Raw genomic sequence first — 26,469 nt, 5'->3', positions numbered from 1 at the left:
TTTTAAGACTCTTGAACGACAAGGCTAAAATTGTTTTACAAAACGCTTGGACCACTTTACACTCCCTTGCAGCGTATGGCACATGCAAGATGTCCAGCTGACCTAGGACTGTTTTTTTGTGCTGGTAGGAACAAAATATGAAGAAATGGTGGTCTATGCTCCATCACCGTGAATACTCCCGCCCTCAGGAGAGTTGCCTGCATATTGGGTCAAACCTCTACTTTCTGTCCTCATCTCCTCTGCCGTCCTTCACTGTGCACGTGACTTCATCCATTGGTAGGGCAGCAGGGAAGTACATGGTGGCACATGCATTCTACAGAATATTATGTAGCTTTCCAAAATGGTAATCATGATTACTGTAATTAAGGAAGCGAAATGGAGCAGCTCACAAGTTAGAATTGCAACAGATGCAAAAATGTCTACTCACTCCCTAGGCTCCAAACACGCTCCCCCTTCCAGCTCTTTGCTGTTCCCTCTGCCAGGAATGCTTTTCCACCCTGAGCTTTGCGTGACTGGCCTCGTTTTCATCTTTTCAAGCTTTGCTTATGGGGTGTTTTCCAACACCAACAACCAAGTCTCCGATGCTCCAGACACCCACTGGGTGTGGAATAATTTAATTCAGTTCTGACACTGACTCCCAGAGAGAGCGTCAGACCCCGCAGGTTCAGGGCTCAGGCCCCCAGGACAGCCCCCACTTCAGATGCCAGGCGCAATGGGGTGCCCATGCTACTCTCATTTCTGCCTGGACAACTACATGTCTGGGGGTTCCCATGACATCCCCACTCAGGTTTGCTAATTTGCTAGAACAACTCACACGGCTCAGGAAAACACTTTACTTCCTAGATTACTGGTTTATTGTAAAGGATACAGCTCAGGAACAGCCGGGTGGAAGAGATGTACGGGGCAAGGAATGGAGGAAGGGACCTGGAGCTTCCACGCCCTCTGGGTGCACCACCCTCCCAGCACCTCCATGTGTTCACTAGCCCTGAAGCTCTGTGAATGCCATCATTTCAGGATTTTTAAGGAGGTTTCATTAAGCAAGCATGATTAATTAAATCACTGACTGTTGGTTATTCACTCAATCTCCAGCCCCTGCCCCCTCCCCAGAGGTTGGGGCGTCAGGCTGAAATTTCCAACCCTTTAATCATGTCGTGGTCTTTCTGGGGACCAGCCCCCATCCTGAAGCTCTCTAGGGACCCTCCAGCCATCAGTCTTCTCATTAGCAAAAGATGCTTGTCATCACTCTGGAGGTTCCAAGGGTTTGAGGAGCTGTGTGCCAGGAACCCAGGACAAGGATCAAATGTTTATTGTTCTTTACACCACAGCTTAAATGTCATCCCTGGTAGTGGCCTTTCCTAGCCACCCTGTCTGAGGTAGCCCCACTACCACTACTCATATCAGCCCATTGTATTGCCCGGACATTATCTTGCATATGTGTTTGTGTAACAGGCTCTCCTCCTGCTAGAATGTAAGCTGCCTGAGAACAGGGCATCCCCAGCACCTGGCACATAGTAGGTGTGCGGTGAATATGCCACGAGTGAGTGTGTGCCTGACTGAGTGGTGCTGAGAGGCGAGCCTCAGGGCGGTGAGACCCTGGCCTCCCCGCCTGGCCGTGACGCCTTGCTCTGTGTGTTGTCTTCCTCTAGGTGAACCAGAACAGCACCTCCTCCTCCCCCTTGGGAAGCTCGTGATTTCCAGGTAGGCCTGCGCACCTCGCTGGGGCCCCCCACCACTTCTGAGCCCAGGAGCCACTTTTCCAAAAAGCTTGTCCTTCCAGAGCCTCCCTGGGGACGAGTGTCCACCAAGGTGGGCTGACCCAGCCCCATTGGGAGGTTCCCATGGCGACAGGTTGGGGGAGCTATTTATAGAATGAAGGCTTAGTCTCCTAGCTCTGGCTCAGGGGTGGGGGCGGGGATCAACGCTGAACCTACCAGAAAAAGCTTTGTCTGACATTGGGGAGGGGGCAGGGAAGACCAATGTGATGGGGCAATTCTTGGACCATTTCTGCACAGAATGCTGTCTGCCAATTCGGCTTCTATAAACAGCATCAGGTTTGGCCCAAAGCAGTTAATGTTCTAATAATAGCCACAAGCAGTTCTGGGCTAGGAATAACCCGCCCCCCCCCCCCCCCCCCCCCCCCCCGGCATTGGGCCAAGTGCTTACTCCTTGTGTGTTACTCATTTAACCCTCAGCATCCCTGGTAGGCAGGTGATGTGATTGTCCTGTTTTACAGAGGAGGAAGGCAAAGCCCAGAGACGGCCTTTGACTTGCCCAAGGCCACACAGCTACCAGATGGCAGAATTCTCCCCAAAGCCATCTCCCCCAGAGTTTGCTTTCCATAAAGGATTTCAAGTGCATATTTTTCCATCCGTATTTTGCTAAAGGGTAGGGGACTGTGTTCTGAACTTGAAAAGTCAAAGATCTAAGAACTCACTTCTGGTTTGACTTCTCCCGGCCTCCATTTTCCACATCTGGAGAATGGGGATTCACCGATGTCCACCTGCAAAGGTGGTCGCCCGAGGAAGTCAGCTGGCCCCGGCGGGATGCTGGGCCCTCGCTGTGGCCGTGGGCACTGGAGGTAGGGCTCCGGTGGGTGGGAGCTCACTTCTGTCCCCAGCCTCTCAGCCCAGGCTCAAGGGAACTTGGGGCATTCACAGAGGTCACAGCCACCTTGCGTGGGTATTTCCCTCTTGTTTTAGACGGTACAAGAGCTTCTAGCCTGTATTCTATTTTTAGTCTCCTTTTCTTATTTTTAAATACTCAGCACATTTTTCACTTTTTCTCTTCGAAGTCCAGTTTGCGGCAACCTGCAAGGCTGGAGACACTCAGTCCTGTCATTAGCAGGGTTCCCCTCTTGACTTGTGCTAAGATCCCAGAGTTCTGTTTAATTCCAAAGCAAAGAGCTGTTCCCGAAAACAAAGTGGATTCGCCTCCTGGAGAGTTCAATCAGACTCTCCGCCGGAAGTAGTTGCCTCACAAAGTAAAGTATATTTGTGGCAAATAGGAGGCCATGAGGAACCCTTTCCAGAGTCCTGGTGTCCAGAACAAAGGGAAGCAGGGACTTTTATTTCGGATGGGGAATGAATATTCAAAAGGGAGAGGTGGGTGTTCGCTTGTGCAGGCTCAGATGGAAAACATGAGTCCACGTACACTGCAGGTTACGGTAATGAGGCCTGAGCTCCTGGAGAGATCTGAGCGTTAAAAATAAGGCAAAGGTCACAGGCGTAGCTCTGTGGTGAGGCCTGGTCTGGTCCAGGCTGGTTGGTGATGGCATCTCCTTAACAGAGCAAAAGGGAAAGAAAACAGTTTGGAAAAACAATTAAATGCTTCCAAAGCCACCTTGAGGGCCACTCCCCTGGAAGACAGTCTTTCTCCGTGTTTCTAATTCTCTTCCCCTCGTTCTCTTTCTGCTGATTCCTTAGTAGCATCTCGAACCTTCTCATTGACAAAGACCAGAGAAATTCTTCACTTAACTGTTTAAACGAGATCCCTTATACAGGATGCTTTGGCTGATTCCTGGTGTAGAATTGCCTGGAACAAATGCTGCTCCGTCCGCTGCCTGCAAACATTCATTGGCATTTATTGCCTGATCATTGCCGTTTGCTCTTCAGAAATAAGGAAAGTGTATCTTTGAGGTCAAGTGGATACAGGTTGAGATGGGGGTGAGAACCGAGGAAACGTTTTTAAATTTAAATTCTCTCTTCTCTCGGGCCATCTGGGAGGCATAGAGCAAACTCCCATGCTTAGGCGAACGCATGCTGCCCATCCGTTCTGCAGTCACACGTGTAAATATAAAAGGTCTATTTCAGAACTGCTCCGCTGGGCCTCACGCCACTTTCTCCCCCTTTCAGATCTCTGCAAACGGCTTTGTTGCCAAGAGGAGAAGAAACTTTGCATTCGAGTGGAAATCGGACCACTACTCCAAGCATATTGCTTGCTCTTAATCGCCAAAACAGGACTGCCAATGAGGAATGTATTTGCAGATCTTTGCAAAAGCTGAATCGTTGAAAACTTGCCTTGAAACACTCTATCTTGGACACTCCAGGGGAGAGATCGAAGAGCGTGGAAGGAGTCCAGCTTTTGAAACTTTGGTATTTTATATTTTTACCCCTCAAGAACTTTTTTTTTAAGAAATGGATTTACCACCCTCCTTAATTTGCTGGACCGCCTGGGTGGCTTTGTTTAGGGGACAAGGCCCATCACCTGTGCCTCTCCTATTGACCCTTACTTTGAATTCAAAAGAATCTATTTAAGAATTTAATATATGAGGCTTTCTTTGACTCCTCCTCAGTTCTACCCAGTTTCAAAGAGAAAAAAATACTATTATTTGAATAAAGTGAACAGGGACTCATTTGTCTGTGCCTTACTTTACAGTGAATAGATGTTTTTTCCCCACATTGAAATTTTTTTTTCTTTTTTTTGCTGAGGAAGATTCACCCTGAGCTAACATCTGTGTCAATCATCTTCTTTTTTTGCTTGAGGAAGTTTCACCCTCATGGCTAACACCCATGCCAATCTTCCTCTTTTTGTTTGAGGAAGATTGTCCCTGAGCTAACATTGTGCCAGTCTTCCTCTATTTTGTATGTGGGACACCACCACAGCATCCGCTGATGAGTGGTATTGGTCTGTACCTGGGAACCGAACCCAGGCCACTGAAGCGGAGTGCACTGAACTTAACGACTAGGCCACGGGCTGGCCCCCCTGTATTGAATTTTGTCAGGTGGGCTGATGACAAGCAAAGTCCGGGGAATAGGTCCATGCAAGGCACAGCTGAACTCCTGTGTCTTGGGTCCCCAAGGCCACCCTCAGGTTGGGTGCTTTGCTAGAAGGAGTCACAGAACTTAGAAAACCTGTGATACCCATGGTTACGGTTTATTACAGCAAAAGGATGCAGATTAAAATCAGCAAAGGAAGAAGGCCCACAGGGCAGAGGCCAGGAGAGACCAGGAGCGAGCTCCCAGTGGTCCTCTCCCAGGGGAGTCTTAGGGACACGCTTAATTCTCCCAGCAACGATGTGTGACAACATGTGTAAAGTATTGCCAGCCGGGAAAGTGCACTGGAGCCTTGGCGTCCAGCATTTTTTTGGGGGCATCAGTCACATGGGCATGAGGCACCCACATGACTGACCTTCTTAGAGGTCAAATGATAGAGCGTGGTCCAAGGCCCTCATAAGTCACAGTGTTGGCATAGAATGTCTGGCCTGGTGGGGCCCAGGGTCCCAGGTAGACAAAGACCCTCCTATTAGGATATTCCAAGGCTTAAAGGTCATTTAGAGGTCATCCCCCAGGAGCTGGTCAAGGGCCAGTCCTGTCTGGCAGGTGTACGTTGGAACTCTCCCACCTGCCAAGCTAACCCTTTACGGCCCAGCCCCCGAATGCTGAGGGACCCACTGGGCCCAGAACAATTTTGCGTCTTCAAGGGTTCAGGTGTTCCACCCACACTCCCTGGCCTTACGCCTCAAGATGCTAGTGAGGCTTCGGGAAGGCAGTGACTCAGTGTTTGGGGCACAGACTTTTGGAATCAGGCCAACTTGCCAGCTGTGTGTCTTGAGCCCTCGTTTCTTTCTCCATAGAATGGGGAAGTTAAAACTTCACAGGTTTATTGGGAGGAGCTGATGCGTGCGTGGGCAGTGGTGCCTGGTGTGTGATGAGCCTGCAGCTCGAGGTGGTTCTTGTCCCTCGTCTGGAGACCGCAGTGGGCTGGACAGTGGGTGGAGTGTGAGCACAGGAAGCTCGTGGTCACCACTCATTGGGTAGCAGAGGACAGCCGGCCTCGTTCATTGGTCCACTCACCCGCTGTTGCATAACCAACCAGCCCAACACTTAGTGGCTTAAAACAGTTTATTGTTAACTGGAGTGAACGGAGTGATTCCAACGGCTGGTGGCTGGGACTCTGGTCATGTGACGGCTTCTTCATCCTCATGTCTGGTGCCTGGGCTGGGCTGGTTGGAACATCTAGAGGCTTGGCAGTCACAGAATTGACTGTGACTTGACTTCTTAGGTGACGGCTAGCTTCCCAGGGCGAGTGTTGCAAGAGGCAGGGAGCAGCAGGACTGCCAGTCAGCTAAGGGACATACCTGCAATAGGGGCGGCAGCACTTCTGCTCAGATTGTCCGAGTAGTCACAGGGCCCTCCCACATTCAAGCAAGTGGAGAAATAGGCTCCTCCTCTGGATAGTGGAGCGGCAAGGTCACAAAGCAGAACGGCACGTGCGGCCGTCTTTGGAAAATACAATCAGCCACAGTTGTCTTAAAACTGATTTATCAGCCTCACCTGTAGATCATCGAATAACGTGTGAATTCAGCAAATGTTCCCTTTCTTCAATTAGGGTACAAAATAAAGACGTTCCTTTCCTTTGCTATTTAAATTTCCGTGATTCCAGGCCCCGCAAAAGGCTGGGTAATCAAAATCCCAGGCTTCTTGGGGGGTTTCCCCAGCCTCTGCCTCGGGACCGGGGAGGTTCTTCCCACTGATGGAGCTACTCCAGGTCCCCCGAAGCCCTAAATCTGGGCCTAGAACCAGGAGGGCATCTCTCAGCCGCCCCGCCCCCCCTCGTCCCCTCATCCTCCTTCTCTGTCCTAAAGGAACACATTTCAGGATGTTTAACTTCGAGAATTCCATTCCTTCAGGTGAAAGACCTAGCTCCACCCTCCAGGGCGTGCTCTTGACCACAGGGCCCTACTCCAACTTCAGTGCTTTCCCAAGTCTGGATTCTTCTGATCTGACCTTGTTTCCATGGTTACAGCCCGTGTTTTAAATGGGTTGTTGGTTAACTTTATATTTTGAAATAATACACTCATGAAGTTGCAAAAGCCGTCCCAAAGACGCCCATGTCCCCTTCATGCAGTTGCCCCCAACGCTGCCATGTCACACAGCTGTAGTACGACATCAGAACCGGGAACTGACGTTAGTACAATGCATTAACTGGACCGCACACCACAGACCTTATTCAGTTTTCACCATTTTTTTGCATGTGTTTATTTGCGTGTGTATATTCAGGGTTTTGTTTCCTTTTTTTTCGTGGCAGAACCTCCCATATACCCACCCACCCCCTCACACACACACACAATCACATATAAAAGTTCAATCTATAAAACCAACGAGAATGGCTGTTCTGATGACGACCCATCCCTGTCCCAAGCTCCAGCTACTTCTCTTTGAAGCACTTTATCAGAGTTAAGGTTTTGCACTTATTTGCCTGGTGATTTGATTCAAGTTGGTCTTATGAGGCTGTAAACGGCATGATTGCGGGAACTATTATTTTTAATTGCTCACCATTTATCCCCATCTCACATCTAGCATATCAGTGGTTGTGGGACCCAGGTTCCAAGATGGCCCACAGTGATGCTCGCCTCCTGGTATTCGTGCCCCTTTTGTATGTTGTCCCTTTCCACACTGAATAGGGACAGGCTTCCAGGTTAATACAGGCTGGATGGTTAAACTTGAATTTCAGATAAAACAAGGAATAAGCTTTTAGTATTTGACAATATTTCATGGGACATAATTATACCAAAAACTCACTTGTTTATCTGAAATTCAAATTTAACTGGGCATCCTGTATTTTTACTTGCTAAATCTGACCACCTTAAATAGAGCTGACCAGGCAACTAGCAAGATGTTCGGAAAATGACTGTGTGTGACTTCTGAGATTAGATCATAGACCTTGTAGCTTCAGCCTCGCTCTCTCTTGAGTCACTCACTCTCGGAGGCCAGACACTCTTGTGACGACACTCAGCACCCCTATGCTGAGGTTCACCTGGCAAGGAACTGAGGCCTCCTGTCAATCAACAACCAGCACCAGGCTACCAGCCGTGTGAGCGAAACACCCTGGAAATGGATCATCCGGCCCCGGTCAAGCCTGCAGATGAAGATAGTGCCAGCCAGCATCTTGGCTGCAACCCCAAGAGAGACCCCAAGTCAGAAGCAGCCAGCTAAGCCACTCTTGAATTCCTACCCAAAGAAATGGCGTGAGATTGTGTGCGCTGTCATTTCAAGCTGCTGAGTTACACTGCAATAGACATAATACGTAGGAACTCATTAAATATTTGTTAATGGGTGATCGAATGAATGAATGATGAAGGCTGTGGTGCCTTATCTCACATGCGTGTTTCTGAGGATGCATGCTTTACAGATAATGCCCCAGGCCTGCAGGACCTCAGTGTTCGCAAATTCTTAAAAGATAAGTAGGATAGAAGCCATCTGTAAGAAACATTTAAAGGGAAACCAGATTCGCTAATCTCAGCTGATCTGGATTTTCAATTCTGCCAAGTTCAGGATATATTTTTGTGACAGAATTCAAAATAAGAATAAGCCCTGTGCAACTCGATAATGTCACTGTCCTAGAAAAGGTACTTGTGCTAGACTTTAAATATCTCAGCTCTGAAATGCCACTTATGGGTTGTTTCTATGGTACCAACCTATTTAAAGTTGTAACTGAGCAAGGATTTTTCCTCCAGATCTTTTGAAGGCAATGTGGAAACAGCGCAGTATGGCATAGGCCGATAAACGAGTGGTGAGGAGTGTGGACTCGGGGGGTCATAGAAACAACCTTGGAAGGTTGAGGAATCTGACATGATGCATGGTTTGTCTTTGAGACCCTGAACAGGTGGAAATCACTCTGTAAGTATTAGCTCAAATAAGTAGACAGAAATGGTGTGGGTGCCCCACGCGTGGTATAGCAGAAAAAGCTCTGATCTGGAAGTCTGACTCCTGGGTTCCAGGCCTGGCTCTGTCTTTAAACTCAGTGTGTGGCTGTGGGCACGTCATCTCATCTGTGAAAAGAGAAGGATGGACTGATGCGTGTCCGAGGGCTCTGCCAGGCTCCTGCGGAGGAGCTTTGTTGCCTGGCAACCCTTTCTGGGAAGGCTCCATGTCTGAGCACCTCATTGGGAATCGAGACACGGACCTTGCTATCCCCAAGTCCCAAAGCAAGGGTTTTTCTGGGCAGTGACAGGAAACCAGGATGGGTGTGAGATCCTGAATCTAAGCCACCTCTCTCCTTGCTTTTCCTGAGGCTGGATATTAGAGCCCAGAAATCCTGAAAAACCACTGATCTTTGAGGCTGAGAGGCCTTCCAGGCAGAGGCCTGAGATTGGGTCTTTTAAGTGAAAATAGCCACAACCGTTTATGAAGCTCTTACTATGCCAGGAACTTGACATGCATTAATTAGCCCCCTTGTTTTTGGTCCTGAAAACAACCCTTTTCGAGCAGTATCGCCATTATTCCCATTTTACAGATGGGAAAACTGAGGTGCAGAGAAGTGAAGCAACCTGCCTCAGGGCCCACATCCAGGAAGCAGCAAAGTGGAGATTTGGGTCCTTGAAGTTTTACTCCAGAACCTTCATCTAAGTTCATAGAGAAGACATGTTTTTCTCTTAATCATTTGAGATTAAGTTGCTTACTGGATGTTCCATCACCCCCAAGACTTTAGTATTTCCAACAAAGACATTCTCCAATGTAACCACAGGATGACCATCAAAATCAGGAAATTAACACGGACACAGCACTACCGCGGAAACCTCGCACCCCATTTAAATTTTGCCCTTTGTCCCAATAACTTCCTCTATAGCAAAAAGATCCAGTTCGGAATGATGTGTTGCATTTAGTTATCATGTCTCTTTAGTTTCCTTCAGTCTGGGAACATTTCTAGGGTCTTTCCTTGACTTTCACGATGCTGGCACTTTTGAAGATTACAGGCCAGATTTTTGGAGAATGTCCCTTTATTTGGGACATTCTTTGTCTTATGTATCCTCCTGATTCCATTCAAGCTATGCATCTTTGGTAGGATTATCACAAGAGTGATGTTGCGACCTTCTCAGGGCATCCTGTCACGTGGTACGTGATTTCCATTCCTTCCATTCTTGAGGATGTGCGCTCTGATCACTTGTTCAGAGCCTGCATTTTAATGATGCCGCAACAGTCCACGACTTCTCTTCTCCAGGAGCCACATCATGGGGTCCATTTGGTGAAGCAAACCCATCCGTCCCTCATGATCAAAGTAACTTCAGCTCCATAAGCTCTGCTGTGAAGCTACAGACATAGCTACCGAGAAGCCAAGCTTACTTCTATTTTTGGCTTTGGGCTATAAACAGAGGCGTATACATTTTCAGGCCCAGACTCAAAACGGTTTATCTCATCTGTTTCTCTCACTCTGCTCCCTAGTGGACCGTTTAGTCTCTTAGACTCTTTTCCTGGCCTTCTCCTGTATTAAAACCTCACTAATTTCTTTCCTAAGTACATACTTTGTGTCAGGCACAGTGACACTACATGTCACTGGGGATAGAGAGACCATTAAGTCACAATCCCCATTCACAAGAAGCTGGCATTTAATTGGCTTCATGTAGGTTCCCATTTAATTAATACCAACAGTGTGAAGTTAGACCTAAATCTTTTGACTCCAAGGCCAGAGCTCCTTGTACATGCCAACAATTGCCTCTTGGATTTTTTCATCCCTCAGAGGAGAAAGAGAAGAGAGAGAACATAAGCAAACAGCTAACACTTCCCAAACACCTACTGGGTGCCAGGCAGTTTTAATTGCTTACATACTTTATGTCATTGGATCTTCAACCATTTTGCAGAAGAGAGAATGAGGCTTAGGGAGATGTACTGACTCGCCCAAGGCCCACAGCTGGTAAGTGGCAGAGCGGCGACTGGAACTCCAGAGCCTGTGTGCCCACAGATACCCCAGGAGGGCCGGTGCTTGCTTTCTTCATTGTATCCCCTGAGCCTAGCACAGTGCAGACACTCAGTACATTGTTATTAGTCAGTGAGTGGACGAATTTATTTACCAAGCAGTCGGAAAGGAAGAGAATGGACAGATTTCCTGGGGGAAATACTTGGGACTCCCAGAGATTGCCCATTCATTCCTTCACTCCCTCAGACTCCTATATAAGGCAATTGCTCTGAGCCCACGATGATGCTTCTACTGAGAGCCCCCAAGATACTGGAGACAGTCCTGAGCTTCATTATTCCCAGCGGAATGCCGTCTTCCGCCCCCTACTGTCTCACCCTACTCCCCACAACCGTCCATGAGCTAGTCCTATATGCCCATTTTACAGATTTAGAATCTCAGGCTGGCAGAGGAGTGTCCTTAGGCCAAGACGGCTCGGCGACGTCCACCAGTCGTTACAGGCTGGGCGTCTCTACGAAGCGGGCGCGGCAGGGAGGCCGACGTGGCCGGGAAGCCAGCCCCCAGGCAGTGGGGACCCTGAACGTCCCCGTCTCCTTTCTAGCACCGCAGCGCGGCCGCCCTAGAGCCAGACCCGCTGAAGCCTTCCGTTGCTGCCATGGCAACCAGCGCGCCACTTCTGCCGTCTAGCAACGTCATTTCCGGCGCGCCGGTCTAGACACTTCCGGGGTGCGGCTGCCGGAGCGGCGGACTCCTCGCGCGGAGTGGGATACTGTGTTCCGTACGGGACCCGGGACAGGCGAGCGGGCCGCGGGGTGGGAGGGGGCTCGGGAGACGCGCGCCGGTGGGAGTCGGGGCGAGGGCTGGGCGAAGGCGGCCTCGGTCTCGCCGTGCGGCTTCCACGGCAGACGGCTCTGCCTAGGCCAGGGGAGGCCGGGCGGCTCGGGGTCGCCGGGAGTCGGGGCCTGGGTCGAGTGGGGAACCGGGCCTCCACCGCGAGGCGTGCACGACAGAGTGGAGACGCCGAGCCGGGGCCTCGGGCCCACCTGGTGTCGAGGCCTGCCCGCGGAGGACCTAGGGCAAGCTGTGTAACCTCGCTGGGCTCGTGTTTCTTATCTGAAGCCCATAGGGAAACGCTCATGGGACCTACCTCGTGGAAGTGTCTTGATGAAGCGTCCAGCCAGTGCTGAGCATCTACCGAGGGCTCTCTAACTCGTGAGAACTCTGCAATTACTGCCAGGCCCTGTGCCCAAGGAGGCAGCGGCATTGCTGACTCCCATGTACCCGGGACCCCCCCCCCCCCCTCCGGCCCCAGGACATTTCCCTCCTCTGCACTCTTGGGGGAGTGTGGGTCCCACAGCACCCCACCAGTGCACCCCTGAGTAACATAAGCGGGGACGACTTTCTAACAGAGCTGACCGGAGTTTGCCACCGCCTGTGGAAGTAGCAAGCTACCTGTTCCTGAAGGGTGCTTGCAGCAACCGGTAGACCCGTCAGTGTCACATATTGAATGTATTTCCGGGTAGTGCCCCATGCTTGGCACCTCGTGTGTATTGAGTACTCATACATTGAGTACCTGGTAGAGTTGGGATTTGAACTCAGGCTGTGATTTTAGTACCTGATTTCACAACCACTTTGCTAGGTTCACTCCGTAATCCAATAATAGTGATGATGCTGATCCTAATCATGAGACTCCAGTAACAGCTGTTGTTCCCTGAGCTCTTATTCTGAGCTAAGTGTTTTCTAAGCACCGTCTCACTGAATCTGTCTTACAGGCATTCTCAAAGGTTGGTATAGTAGTTAGTCCATTTAAGAAAGAGACAGCTGAATCCCATCGCCCACTTAGAGAGAGTTGCCTTCTCTGTCCAATCCGTGGATGTCTGACTGTTGAGGGAGTGTTCATAGTTAAGACTGCTTGCCAGCTCATCAGAAGAGTTTTGTGTTTGGAGAGGAAAACTAAGTCTTAGGGTTTCATCATCAAGTAATGTATTTCAGAAAGCACGTTCTAGAATAGCACTCTCCTGGGACTGCCAGGGGTCCAGTGTAACTCTTTCCTGAACAATGGAAAAAGACAATAAAACCTGGGGTCCAGGAAGATGTCCCCCCAATTTCTGAGGCAATAGTATATAAACATAGTTAGTTATTTTTATGTGGTTTGTGTCCATGTGAGCGTGTGTGATGTTTTATGACATTGACTAGGACAAGGGAATCATGCTTCAGAATCACCTAGACTGTTGGGACTAGTCTTTTGTTCTTCCTGTTTTAGTACCGATTGTTTTCTAAAATATGTTTTTAATGTCTGCCTTATTGAGTTGTAACAGTGGTTTTAATGGGCTTTCCGTTTGGAGGGAGTTTTGCAGGCAGCAAGGAGAAGGGACTCACAGGGCACAGACTGCATCTTTTTTATCCCTTCCTTTAGTGACTGGCCATGTCGCTGTCCCACTTGTACCGGGACGGGGAAGGCCGCATGGATGATGACGACGACGAGCGGGAGAACTTCGAGATCACCGACTGGGATCTCCAGAATGAATTCAACCCCAACCGGCAGCGCCACTGGCAGACCAAGGAAGAGGCCACCTACGGAGTGTGGGCAGAGCGAGACTCGGATGAAGAGAGGCCCAGCTTTGGAGGCAAACGGTACTGGCCGGCGTGGGGCCGCTTCCCCTTGCTTTACGGAAGGGAGAGAAGATAGAGAGGGAGTGTGGGGAGATACCCTGCTCAATATACTTCTCTCCTGGCCTTCCCGAGTCCCTGAGCTACGCCCTCAGCTAGGGAGGTCCCGTTTCCTCTGTAGGCTAGACTGTTGCTCCCCCTTGCTAGTCGTCACTTCGTATTTATTGCCTGCTTACGTCTGTTAGACCTTGTGCTGCAGACCCAGTCTTTGCCTTTCACGAGCCCAGACTCCAGTGGATGGAGACAGGTGTTAATCAGCCACTCACACAAGGGAGGTCTGTCACTGTGATTTAGGACCTGCCGGGGAGCACATTTTAGGGTGCTTGCCCTATTTGGGGAACATTTCTCTGGAGAAGCGACCCTTGAGCTGACACGAAAGAAGGTAACCAGGGTGGTAGGAGAGGCGCCGGTAAGCAAAGGCCCTCGGTGGGAGGCAACGGGGTGTCCAGGTATCCATGAGGCTACGGAGTGGAGAGAGGGAGGGGAGCGTAGTTCGAGGAGGCCCGAGGGTCTGTGGTAGGGAGGGTGTGACGTGGGGCGGGCTGCGTCCGGAGAAGACCCTTTGCTGGTGTGCAGAGTTGGCCTGGAGCCGCCGTGGAAGAGTGAGCTCTGTGGGGAGGCAGTGGTCCCTCAGGGCGGGGAGACCCCGGCAGACATGGCGGCAGGGAGATGAGGGTTCAGGCTGCACGTCTCCCCCTCAGTGTGGAGTCACCTGTGCGTGGGCCACAACTCGCTCAGCCAGCGTGTAGCAGGCTTGGGTTCGTCTCCCTGTCCCCATCTGTGCCCTGTAGGCTCCAGCCTACTGTGACTTTGCCTTTTTCACAAAGGAGGCTGGGGAGAAAGAGTATAGAGATCAGTTCAACCCCTTCTCATTCAGGAAGGAAATCTAAAAGTGGATGGTAAATAGATCAGAGGTCGAGAATTGCATAATCATAAGATTATGAGAGCCAGCATCTATTGGCTGCTTTCCTGTTCTGGGTTCTTCACCTGCCTGGTCTCATTTACCATGAGAAAGGTACCATTGTTATGCCATCTTATAGATTAAGAAACTGAGGCCAAAGGTCACATAGCTAGGCTAGGAGCATCTGGGCCTGTCTGAGCTCTTAACCACTAAGTTACATTGTGTCTGTTAGGGAAAAATACTCTGAATTCTATTGCTGTCAAGGGGATATTTAATTACTAGGTTGGTCATTTTTAAAAAACCTTTCTTTATTTTGCAATATTCTCAGGGTTTCTCATTGGAATCTTTTCTGTATGTTCCTTTAGCCACAGTACAAACATACCAGCTTTGTTTACACAAAAGGGAACTGAGGTTAATGACACTGTAAGTGCTGTTCTTGAGGCAGCCAGGACTCAGATCAGTGCTTTCCATCTCATGGAGTTAATTTCTTAGGTATTTTAGTTTAGTTTTCATATTCAAATAAATTCAATGGACATGAACTTTCCTAAGAGTTTGCTTGATATAATTGTTAATGTACTTTCCATTCATATAGTCTCTTCTAATGTATTTTAGTTTTGATTTTTATCTATCAGAATTTCTTTGATTTTTTTACCTAAAATAGTGTCCCAAGCAAATGCTTTTTAAAGTTAATGAAAAAATGTAAAAGGAAAGTTGGATTATCACATGATATTTTGAAGTTTTAATCAACTCTGCATTGATATTGATAACTTTTCAACCATAGAGTTGACTTCACAGCAGATAGGGATGTTAAATGTGACTAAAGGAAGCCAGATGTGGGCCTTTGGACAGAAGTAAATCTGTTGCTCTTTAAAATGGATCCCGGGGTCCACTCTAAGGAATTCTCTGGCGGCAGCGTTTCTACAAGGGATGGCCGCAGCGGAGTTCTTTACAGACCCTCTGGGGTGTCATGGTTTGCCTGCAGGGCCCGTGACTACTCAGCGCCAGTCAACTTCATCAGCGCAGGGCTCAAGAAGGGGGCAGCAGAGGAGGCGGAGCTGGAAGATTCCGATGATGAAGAGAAGCCTGTTAAGCAGGATGACTTTCCTAAGGATTACGGACCCAAGAAGTTAAAAACGGTACATCTTTATCACACAATTGTGCGGCCCAAGCATCTCCTAGCAAGCTGGGCTCTCGGGCAGAGGCAGTCGTGTGGGTTTCTCCTTGTGGTGGCGGGTTTCTGCGAGTGCGACGTAGGCAGCGCAGTCTCTTTTCTTTCCTAACACACATCACAGGTATATTTTTGGTTCCTATGACATTTTCCTAAACGCTCTGTGACTTGCCAGGCCATTTTCCCATCAGCTAAGCTTGCTTTCTTAGGTTTTTCTTCTCTTTCTTTTTCCATCAGTTAAACTTTGATTTTTCGTCTTTTCAGGGAGGGAATTTTAAACCCAGCCAGAAAGGCTTTGCTGGCGGAACCAAGTCTTTCATGGATTTTGGCAGCTGGGAGAGACACACAAAAGGAATTGGACAGAAGCTTCTCCAGAAGATGGGTTATGTCCCCGGGAGGGGCCTCGGGAAGAACGCTCAAGGTGTGGGGCCCTCGCCCTGTGGTGCACGGCGGGGTGGGGGTGGGGGGGGCACGGGCGGAGCGAGGCAGAGCAGTTTGGGGAGGGGTTTGCTTTTCTCTTTCAGAAGTACTTTCACTCCCAGCCGGTCTCCTGTCACCAGACAGTTGTGCTTCTGAGCTCCCTTGCTCTGTCCCACTCATGAAATACTTGTTTCAGCAGGAGGAAAAGGGTTAGGGGCCAAACAGGCTGCAAACTGACAGGCTGAGACAGGCTTCTTTTTGACCTGTGCAGTGTTTGTAAAAAAACTGGATTTGTTGGCAGCGTTTAGAAATCAGCCAGTTTCACTTGAAATTTTAGATTTTGCCTGGCAGTAATTGGTTTCTCTGAATCCTCGCTGCTCTGGGTCAGTGCCCATGGCTTCTCTTGGGAGCAGGCTCTGCCACTCCGTTGTCCTTCACCACAACCCACTTCACTTGTTGATGTTAATTTTCCTGGGCCCTGAAGGCATATGAGTTTGCAGTCCCTGCTCACAAGGGTTTCAGCTTTGCAAATACAGTTATTTGTCCTTCAGGAGTATCAATAAAACTTTTTCTTTTTTTGTGAGGAAGATTGTCCCTGAGCTAACATCTGTGCCAACTTCCTCTATTTTATGTGGGATGCTGTCACAGCATGGCTTGATGAGCGGTGGGTAGGTCCGCGCCCCGGATCTGAACCTGTGAACCCCGGGCTGCTAAAGCAGAGCATGCAAGCTTAACCCCTACGCCACCAGGCCAGCTCCATGTCTATAGCTTTTTTAATAGCTAGAGATGTGTAGCTGTGAAATTGGCTGAGCAAATCCTGCATTGGTTCGCTGTGTCTTTGCTCAGCAGTGCTGTCTCCTCTTGTCCTCACCCCTGGCCCTGTCAGGACACAGCTCCTCTCACACGTCTGTATCGCCTCGATACCAAAGCCGCTCAAACCAAGCGCTTGGATCCCTCCTGCAGGAGCCTGTTTTCCCTCTCCTTGACCTTGCCCCTGAGCAGTCGCCAACTGGATATAAACGATCGTATTCTCTCCAAGTCAGATTCCACTCCCTAAGTAATTGTTAAAGTTAAATGCAGGTTATGTGTTGAAAACATCGGCTGTATAAAAGCCCATGAACTCGAGTGAAGCTCGAATGGTGAGCTGGAATGAGAGTGAGGGGGCCATTCTAATTTGAGATTTCACCAGGACTAACTGGAAGCGGGTGGGGGTGGGAAGTTTGAGGTGGGAGGGACTCTTGTCTGAAACATCGTTGTCCTGTTTGTAAACTCTTGTGAGAAAAGCATATTTATTTCCAAGGCTTAAACATGTTATTAACCAGGGAGAGGATGTGAACTGCTAAGTAGGATAGCTGGAGTCTCATAGGAAATTGCAGCTTCTCCTCACTTCGGTCAGAAGAGAGAGAGTATCTGAATGACCGCCCTTCCTTATTGGAGGCTTCCAGATGCGCGAAGGGGAGAATCTGGTATGCCAGAGTTCCCAGTTATACACACATTGCTCTCTTTTCTTCTGGTCCACTAAAAGAAAGAGGCCAGGTGGAAATGGAAATCCGTACGTAGGGCATAAATAACCCAATGTCAAAGTGTTCTGTGGCCGCAGAAATGCCCAGAAGTTCCAAATCCCACGGGTCTGAACAGTGTTCCGAGGGCAGGAAGGCTCTCCTTCCTGGGTAGGGCCCTGTGTGTAAGGACCACGGAAGTGACTTCACTGGGGGGCTTATCCAGAGACAGGAACTGCTGTGATCTAAAGTCCCTCTTCTCTCCCTTTGCCGGAATTTGTCAGGTATCATCAACCCGATCGAAGCCAAGCAGAGAAAGGGCAAAGGCGCTGTGGGGGCCTACGGCTCCGAGCGCACCCCCCAGGCCCTGCAGGACTTCCCCGTGGTCGACTCAGAGGAGGAGGCCGAGGAGGTAAGCAGGGGTCAGGAGATGGGGGCGGTGGCTGTGCCATTTCAGATCGCTGTTCGCGCGTTCGTTCATTTGCTCATTCGTTTGTATCCTGTGAATCTGTGGGTGGTCATTGCACACCTCTGGGCAGGTGCTGTGCTGGAGGCTGGGTGTACCAGGATGAATGGGCTTAGAGCCCGGGGGATAGAGAGACAGAAAACAAGCAGCTACGGTGTGTCAGAGAGAGCAATAAGTGCTAGGAAGTGCCCAGAAGGAAATAAGTGTGGGGGGTGTGGGAGGAAGGGTGGCCTACTTTAATAGATAGGGTGGTCAGGGAAGACCTCTTAGGGAAGGGGACATTGCCGTTGACACCTGGCAGGGGAGAAGGCGCCAGCCGTAGGACGAGTCAAGAGGCCACTGAGAGAAGCTCCGAGCTTGACGGTGAAGAGACCATAGAGGAAGCGTTGTGGCAGGATGGAAGCCCACCAAGCAGGGAGGGGAAGGAAGTGCACTGAGAGAAGGGCGGGCCACACCCCTGGGCCCTGAAGGCCATGTTGGGGGCTGGGGTCTCATCTGAGTGCAGCAGGGAGCCACCTGCTGTCAGGGGTGTGGCTTTGCTGCGGTGGTAGAGGACCAGCTCTCGGGATGGAAGTACTTTCTTTCCTTTGCATTGACAAGGGAAAGCGGGCAGCTGCAGAGACACGTGTTGCCACCTTGTCACTGACCCTCTCCCTTCCTGAGGAAGGAGACCTTGCGTAAGGTGGCACTGACGGCTCTGAGCCAGGGGCTCGCAGACTTAGGAGGCAGCAGGTGCCAGGCTTGCCGCAGAAGTGAGGGAGGGGAGCCAGCTGTGGGCAGTGAGGCGCGGCCGGGCCTGAGGCAGGCGGGCGAGGGCAGAGCCCCTGCAAAGGGGCACTCTCTGTTCAGCTCTAGGGGACTGTCCCTGGAGAAGGTGGGCTCAGTGTGGCCTGATCGTCTGATTTTCCCAAAGTAGAAGTCCAGACTTTTTTTGAGAGAAAATTACAAGTTTTAAACCAGTGTGAGATGAACAAAATGACAGGCGGGGAGCCCACTTCTGTGGGCTGCACTCTGCTACCCTCAGACCAGCACTTTCCTCGTTTACTTAGGTCTTCATGCAGAGAAGTTTTGCAAACCCTGATTACAAAAGATATCTGCCTTGAAACTTAGGGGCTTGCTTCTTTACCTCCATTTTAACTTAGAACCAGGGCTTTGTGTACTTAAAAAAATCCTTATGTTGTGTTTCTAAGTTTTACATGAGATAGATTTAAAAGTAGCATAGTGCCTGCCATGGTAGATGCTCAGTAAATGCTGCCTCTCCCTTGTGTTCTTTCCTCAGTCCGCGACCGCGCCTTCTGCACCTGGTTGTTTGTAAGAGGGTGGATGGGGTCAGGGATATCAGTAGATGGTTTTAGTGTCACGCAGGCACAGTCCTTAGCACAGGACTGTGTGCAACTCTGAGACAGCAGCTAGGGCGTGTCTGTGACTGGTCTCAGTGGCCCACCTGGTGTAAAAAGCGGACCTCTCTCGTTGGAACTGACTGCATCCCTCTGGCTCAGGAGTTTCAGAAGGAGCTGAGCCAGTGGAGGAAAGACCCCAGCGGAAGCAAGAAGAAGCCCAAATACTCTTACAAGACCGTGGAAGAGCTGAAGGCCAAGGGCCGGGTTAGCAAGAAGCTCACCGCCCCCCAGAAGGAGCTTTCTCAGGTCAAGGTACGGGGGCTTCTGGACCCCTGGCCCGGGAGGGGGTGTTGGAAAACACACGAAACGTAATCCCGCACCCCAGAGGCCATCACTGAATGTTCTCTAAGGTTCTCAGGGTCCCTTCTGTGTAGGCTTGCTTTCTGTTTTATCTTGCTTTTCTCACTGGGTAGCAGCATGTCCCCATTCACCTGTTCACGTGCTCAGTGTGCCAGGAACTCTTCGTGACCCCGTAGTGATAAACAGTGTCCCCCGCTTTCTGGAGCTTACAGTCCGTGAATTTAAGAACATGCCTGTTATAAAAACTCCAGGTGAGCGTGGTTTTTAGTGAGTGCTTAATCCCCGAGGGTGGCCGTGCTGCGACTTGGTCCCGCCTGTTGCCAGCCCTCTTTCTCCTGGTTTGGTTTGCGTTTGTGGCAGGCCAGTTTGTATATTACGCCTTGTCTTTGTTTCAGACATTTTTGAGGAAGTACAGTCCCCAGGGTAAATGGTAGGAAGGCATGAAAGGCTCTTCGGCCCGGGAAGGGCGCACTCACACTGACCAGGGCGGCAGGAGAGAGTCCCCGGGGCAGACCCGCAGGGAGCGTCTGCTTTGTTTAGAGATTAGACTCCAGCCCGTTAGGTGCTCTCCAGCCTGAGGTTTTCCGTGACTCTCACACGCAGCCAGAGAACATGGCGACGGCCGGCTGTTGTAGTCCGCTGTAGGAGAGTGTGTCACAGAGCTCACTGTGGAGCGGGGCTCTCAGACGTCAGGGCCTGGTGCTGAGATCACCTGGCGGGGCGGGGGGTGCTGGTAAGAATGCGGGTGTCCAGGCCCCAGCCAGACTTCCGAGTCGGTCGAGGCTGGGCCCGAGGACTCCATGCTGGTTCTCCCAGGTGAGTCTAGTGACGGGGGTTCCTGGATCCCACTCTTATCTGAAGCGATGACACAAAAGTCTGTTTCAGAGCTTAGTCCATATTCACATTCCCTCACTTTTCTTAAAATGTTGGAATTAGCTCATTTCCTAGGTTGTCTTTGTCCAGCAACTGGTTTTTTTTATGTTTCATTTTGTTTTTAAATTAAAAAACCATTATTACAGAGCACTGAGTCATACATTTTAGAAGATTAGGAAATACAGAGGCAGAAACATTAAAACTATGATTTTCTTTCCTTCCCAAAGACTAGCAGTTTTCACACCTTGAAGTACATCCTTCCAGCTTTTTCTTTGCCTAAATATGCGTGTTTTTTACTGAAATGTGGTATTTTGATTGTATAGGTAGTTTATTACCTGCTTTGATTGGTACGGCCTCTGCTTTTCCATGAAAATAGATTTTCCTCTCCGCTAAACAGCCTGTATTCGAATTTCATGAGCCTTCCTGACAGGGCTCCTCCGTGTGGCTTGTCCAGAGGGATCCTGTCTAGGGCCGCCCGGTGCCCTGATCGTTTGTCCTTGAGTGCCCTCTGGGCTAGCGCAGCATGGACCCCACTTTGAGAGACTGCCCTCTCTAGTTCTGCTGGACGGGGTGCTTCTCACACATCGCCACCAGCACCCAGCCGTCCCCGGCCTTGGCCGTTTGTTGCTGAGGGCAGCTGTGTGAGCGCTAACCCGCGTGCCCCCTGCCGCCTTCTCCCAGGTCATAGACATGACGGGCCGCGAGCAGAAGGTCTACTACAGCTACAGCCAGATCAGCCACAAGCACAACGTCCCCGACGACGGGCTGCCGCTGCAGTCGCCGCAGCCGCCACAGCCCGGCAAGGAGGCCAAGGCCCCGGGCTTCGCGCTGCCCGAGCTGGAGCACAACCTGCAGCTGCTCATCGACCTCACGGAGCAGGAGATCATCCAGAACGACCGGCAGCTGCAGTACGAGCGGGACATGGTGGTGAACCTCTCCCACGAGCTGGAGAAGATGTCGGAGGTCCTGGACCACGAGGAGCGGCTCATCTCCAACCTCAGCAAGGTCCTGGAGATGGTGGAGGAGTGCGAGCGGCGCATGCAGCCCAGCTGCAGCGACCCCCTCACCCTGGACGAGTGCGCCCGCGTCTTTGAGACCCTGCAGGACAAGTACTACGAGGAGTACCGCATGTCCGACCGCGTGGACCTCGCCGTGGCCATCGTCTACCCACTCATGAAGGAGTACTTCAAGGAGTGGGACCCCCTCAAAGTGAGTTGTTGGGGAAACGAGCCTCTGGTTTGGGCCGCGCCTTGGCTCTAAGTGAAGGTCCAGAGGGCAGGAGGGCCGTTGCCCCGCGGCCTCTCAGCAGCTCTGCTTCTCCTCAGGACTGTACTTACGGCACCGAGATCATCTCCAAGTGGAAGAGCCTCCTGGAGAATGACCAGCTCCTGTCGCACGGCGGGCAGGACCTCTCGGCGGACGCCTTTCACAGGTGCTCGGCGCGGGGCAGGGTACTGGGGGGGAAGGTAGGGGACTCGCCTTTCATGGCGCTCTGCTACAGGCTGACACTGCTCTAGGCTTTCAGTCCATGTGTTCATTCACCAGACGCTTGTCAGGTGTCTGTGGAGTGTGGTGCAGGTGCCGGGTGCTGGGCTTGCCCTGGGAGAGAAGCAGGCAGCCTCTGTCCACAGTAAGTGGAAAGGCACATAGGAGGGAGAGGAGGAGGAAGCGGACACACAAACCCAGGGTGCCGACTGGGCAGGGCCAGAGGATAACAAGGACGCGCATCTGTCTGATGGAGCGGAGCTGTCAGAGGAGGTGGCGTTCAAGCTGTGACCCATGAAAGGCGTTGGCTGTGCAGAGGGAACTCTAGCCGGGAAAGCATGCAATGCCTGGGGAGGGGGCCCTTGTGCTGGGGACCGTGAGCATGTGTGGCCCCTGGGAACCCTGCCAGGCAGGCGGGTGCAGGTGCAGTCAGGCCAGTGGGTACTTGGGTGACTTGGAGACCAATCCGTGCAGCAGCCCCCTGCCCTCTGCTTTCTCTCACAGGCTCATTTGGGAAGTCTGGATGCCTTTCGTTCGAAACATTGTCACCCAGTGGCAACCAAGGAACTGTGACCCGATGGTGGACTTTTTGGATAGCTGGGTGCACATTATCCCCGTGTGGATCCTAGATAACATCCTGGACCAGCTCATCTTCCCCAAGCTGCAGAAGGAGGTAGGGCCCAGCGTTGGGGCAACAGCTGTCATCAGTGACCTTGGGGGCTTGTTCAGCACTTCTCTTCATGGACTCAGTGCTGTTAAAACACCTGACAATTTGTCAACACAGGTACTGTCCTGTAACGTTAACTCCAGCCTTTTCTCAGCATTTTCCCCCCAAAGCTTCCCTTAATAGGGAGTTCATTTTCTTGCTTTCTTTAATAAAATTAGAATTGTGCCATTTCTGAGATTTAACACAATTTCATGGGTAGGTTTGTTGGTCAGTGTCTCTGTTTTGGGGAAATGTAGTGCAAAATGCCTACAGAGCACTGTGGCAGCCTCTTTGTACTAAGGTGTCTCCCACACCTGTGCCAAGGATGTGGACCTTGGCCAAGAGAGCATGTGGCCTCCACACCTTTCACTGCACAGGGTGTCGTGACCACCCCACTCCTCCTGCAGGTGGAGAACTGGAACCCACTGACGGACACGGTCCCCATCCACTCCTGGATCCACCCGTGGCTGCCCCTCATGCAGGCGCGCCTGGAGCCGCTCTACTCCCCCATCCGCAGCAAGCTGTCCAGCGCCCTGCAGAAGTGGCACCCCAGCGACTCCTCGGCCAAGCTCATCCTGCAGCCCTGGAAGGAGGTCTTCACACCCGGCTCCTGGGAAGCATTCATGGTCAAGAACATAGTGCCCAAACTGGGTGAGGCAACGGGAAAACGCATCCAAGTCCAGCAGCTTCCGTGCCCTGGTTTCCGTGGCCAGCGGTAGTGATCACGCTGCTTAAAACACGGTCTTTGAGCTCTCAGCAGCTCACCACACAGTAATTCTCACAGTGAACGAGGTTCCAGTTTGTGCACTGAGGCTGCACATAAACATAACCAGGGTCCTTTCTGTGCTTGCTCACGGCGGTGACCAACAGGCCACGGTGACGGTCAGACTCAGTGTCATCGTGCCTCTGGTTCCTAGTTGGTCTGGTTGTGCTTCCGGTAACAGGATAGCCATTGGTGTTCTGAAATTTCTGATAGTTGATTCTAAGTATATATAAGAGTTATTTCTGGGTTAGAGAAAAAACCAGTTTTTAAGAATTGCTACGTCAAAAGCTTGAAATTGACCTTTGAGGCAGATCAGAGACAGACAGGGTCTGGGGCCGCCTCGGCTCCGTGTGCGCCCGTGGCTCTGCCCTAGAGGCCGCCTTTCTCTTCCAGGGATGTGTCTTGGGGAGCTGGTCATCAACCCCCACCAGCAGCACATGGACGCCTTTTACTGGGTCATCGACTGGGAAGGGATGATCTCCGTCTCCAGCCTCGTGGGCCTTCTGGAAAAGCACTTCTTCCCCAAGTGGCTTCAGGTACACTTGGTTTTGCTGGGGATGGGAGAACTCACTTAATCTTTTGCTAAGATCTGACTGCAGGTGCTCAGTCCTTGGATAAGTGGCAGACGACAGTGTTTTATGTAACAAATAAATTACAGGCTAGGGTAGGAATATGTTAAGCAGTAACAGCAACTACCATTCCGTGAAGTTCCCGCCACATGCCGGATGCTGATGTAAACCACTTACATTTGCGTTATCTCCACTCTTCAGCACAACCCTGAGGGCAGGGACTGTGGGATCCCTGTTGTGTAGGCAGGAGGCCAAGGCTTGGAGTGTTTACGTGCACCGGCACTTAGCTACCGAGCTGACTCTGAATTCCCGACTCTTAAGTGCCAGACTGTTGAGCCCCCATAATCCCCTACAAGTGGCACCAGCTTATAGGACCAGGACCAAAACAAGACAGCCCCTTTGGGAGTTCTGCTCTCATTTGTTGCCGCCGTGCAGGCAAGTTTCTGATTTATTCCTTTTTGGCAGGTGCTGTGCTCCTGGCTCAGTAACAGCCCCAATTATGAGGAGATCACCAAGTGGTACCTGGGTTGGAAGTCCATGTTCTCAGACCAAGTGCTGGCACACCCGTCCGTCAAGGACAAATTTAACGAAGCACTTGACATCATGAACAGGGCCGTGTCCTCGAATGTGGGTGAGTGGATGTCCTGGCCCTGAGCCGCACGTTTCTGAACACGTAAATGACACAGAGCCAGAGCGCTCAGGACCTGTGGGCTGCCCATGGTGCGGCTCCCCTCCGCTCCAGCAGACGCTGACTCGCCCACTGGGGTCAGCTGCGTAAGTAGCTGGCACCTGCCGCCCAGCCCTCCTGTGACTGGGAGGGGCATTTCTGCTGAATGGTCCCACTGAAGCTGGACTCGCACTCTGTGGGGCTGCCCCAGGGCCCACCCCGATAGCCACGGTGCTGTGGGGCTGTCAGGGTTCATTGTGCGGCTGCTCGACCAGTGTGAGTGTGCCCCTCAAGTGTGACAGCTCACAGCATGGAGGGGGTGGACAGTTTGATGCTTCGTAGGTGCTTAGCCACTCTTAGCCCCATTTTCTTTACCTGTAAGCAGCAATAGTACCTACTTCTGGGTCCTCTTAAAAGACCCAGAGGGATTAAGCAAGTTACTGTTTGTGTGCATGTAGCACTCTCTAGGGGGTGTCTTTGTCGTGTCAGAAGTAGGCTGTGGATTGTTCACTAATATCTGTGCCCAAAACCACTCAGTTCTAGGTACATTACGGCCTAGATCAGGGGTTTCGGGAGCCTGCTCAGCCAGTCCTGTGTTGCAGTGTGCTCACCTCTCACAGCAAGGGCCGCTGGCGGCCCTTGTCTAACCTTGTTTCACAGATGAGCTCAACAAGGCCAGGAGCTCGTTCAAGGCCACAGAGCTGAGGAGCGGCGGCTGGGACTGTATTTCTACTTCCTGAGCCTCTAACTCTCTGCTCAACCTATTACATGGACACAGAGTTAGAATTCATGGATTACATAATTATATACTGTTTGAGGCAAGCAGACTTCTATGGCCACCTATCCAGGTCCTTCAAGGACATCAGTAGGCCATGTCCGTTTTCATACTCTAGAAACTTCCTCAGCCGCCCTGGCCCTGGCCCCAGCTCCTGGAACTGTTGCCCTCAGTTAGACTGGGCATTTGTGGTCCTCTGTTATCCTTCAGCGTCTGTGTTTCAGCTCCCTAGACTGATTTGCAATTCTTCCAGGGCCAGGGGCCTGTATGGCTAAGTGAAGAATCGATTTGGGACAGGCCATATGTTTTCAAGGTTCTAAAAGCCGCCTTTGGCCAAGTGGAATGAAAACTCCACCAACCAAGACAGGAGCAGACGAGTGGCTGATGACTGTCGGGGTTTCCAGCCCTGAAAGGCTAAGTCCCTTGCGGATGTTTCATTTCATGTTGAATATATAATAATTTCTCTGGCTACTAGGTGTTGGCCATAAATCTTCAGATCCCCCTTTTTTTTTTTGGCTGAGGAAGATTCATCCCGAGCTAACATCCGTGGCAACCTTCCTGTTTTCTAGTATGTGGGCCGCCAGCACAGCATGGGCACTAACTGAGCAGTGTAGTTCCCTCAACTTCCACCAGTGGTGCACGATCACCTGTTTAGTGCTTTGTGTCCTTGAGGTGCACTGGAGCGAGTCACAAGCAGGTATGAAAGAGGTGGCACCTGTGGGAGCACCTCTCCTCACTCCCTCCCTCTGTATCTCCCAGGGGCCTACATGCAGCCCGGAGCGCGGGAGAACATTGCCTACCTCACCCACACGGAGCGGAGGAAGGACTTCCAGTACGAGGCCATGCAGGAGCGACGGGAGGCCGAGAACATGGCCCAGAGGGGCATCGGCGTGGCCGCCAGCTCCGTGCCCATGAACTTTAAGGACCTCATTGAGACCAAGGCCGAGGAGCACAACATCGTCTTCATGCCCGTCATCGGGAAGCGGCACGAAGGGAAGCAGCTCTACACCTTCGGCCGCATCGTCATCTACATCGACCGGGGAGTGGTCTTCGTCCAGGGCGAGAAGACCTGGGTGCCCACCTCCCTGCAGAGCCTGATTGACATGGCCAAGTAGACGGCGGCCAGCAGAGCAGACCCCAGAGGGACATGTTTATGAATAAACGAGATTTTAAACCAC

The 26,469-nt window shown here is 51.2% G+C and overlaps 2 protein-coding genes across 13 annotated transcripts in view; both read left to right on the top strand.

The window, feature by feature from the left end:
* TPST2 (tyrosylprotein sulfotransferase 2) overlaps positions 1-4,351 on the top strand; it is a 55,439-nt gene extending 51,088 nt beyond the window's left edge. For all 8 annotated transcript variants that reach the window (XM_014857849.3, XM_070516293.1, XM_070516297.1 and 5 more), the window contains 2 exons: positions 1,647-1,698; positions 3,852-4,351. In XM_014857849.3, coding sequence (XP_014713335.2) covers positions 1,647-1,691 — 45 coding nt within the window. In that variant the 3' untranslated portion in view covers positions 1,692-1,698; positions 3,852-4,351. The remainder of the gene's footprint in view (positions 1-1,646; positions 1,699-3,851) is intronic.
* A 6,785-nt stretch (positions 4,352-11,136) lies between these two features.
* Positions 11,137-26,469, top strand: TFIP11 (tuftelin interacting protein 11). Of its 5 annotated transcripts, none has more exons than XM_044775649.2 (13): positions 11,137-11,407; positions 13,046-13,263; positions 15,183-15,336; positions 15,633-15,789; positions 17,572-17,699; positions 19,253-19,405; positions 21,008-21,535; positions 21,652-21,758; positions 22,316-22,484; positions 22,925-23,168; positions 23,674-23,816; positions 24,315-24,480; positions 26,051-26,469. In XM_044775649.2, exons 2-13 carry the CDS (start codon positions 13,055-13,057, stop codon positions 26,404-26,406), a joined length of 2,514 nt encoding a protein of 837 aa, XP_044631584.1. In that variant the 5' UTR covers positions 11,137-11,407; positions 13,046-13,054; the 3' UTR covers positions 26,407-26,469. The 5 variants fall into 5 exon arrangements, with proteins under 5 accessions (XP_044631584.1, XP_044631585.1, XP_044631587.1 ...); XM_044775650.2 differs by having other exon boundaries at positions 11,330-11,425; XM_044775652.2 differs by having other exon boundaries at positions 11,352-11,441.

Source organism: Equus asinus, chromosome 8 (genome assembly GCF_041296235.1).
Source record: "Equus asinus isolate D_3611 breed Donkey chromosome 8, EquAss-T2T_v2, whole genome shotgun sequence".
Classification (NCBI taxonomy): domain Eukaryota; kingdom Metazoa; phylum Chordata; class Mammalia; order Perissodactyla; family Equidae; genus Equus; species Equus asinus.
Note: the sequence above shows the minus strand (reverse complement) of the source record. Positions and strands in the feature narration are given on the sequence as shown.

What these genes read in the sequence shown, in the direction of transcription:
- TFIP11 (XM_044775649.2), top strand. Translation starts at nt 13,055, where the DNA reads ATGTCGCTGTCCCACTTGTACCGGGACGGGGAAGGCCGCATGGATGAT. An exon ending in CCTCGGGAAGAACGCTCAAG is followed by an intron (nt 15,790 to 17,571) that starts GTGTGGGGCCCT and finishes GGAATTTGTCAG; the next exon opens with GTATCATCAACCCGATCGAA. An exon ending in GGCCGTGTCCTCGAATGTGG is followed by an intron (nt 24,481 to 26,050) that starts GTGAGTGGATGT and finishes TGTATCTCCCAG; the next exon opens with GGGCCTACATGCAGCCCGGA.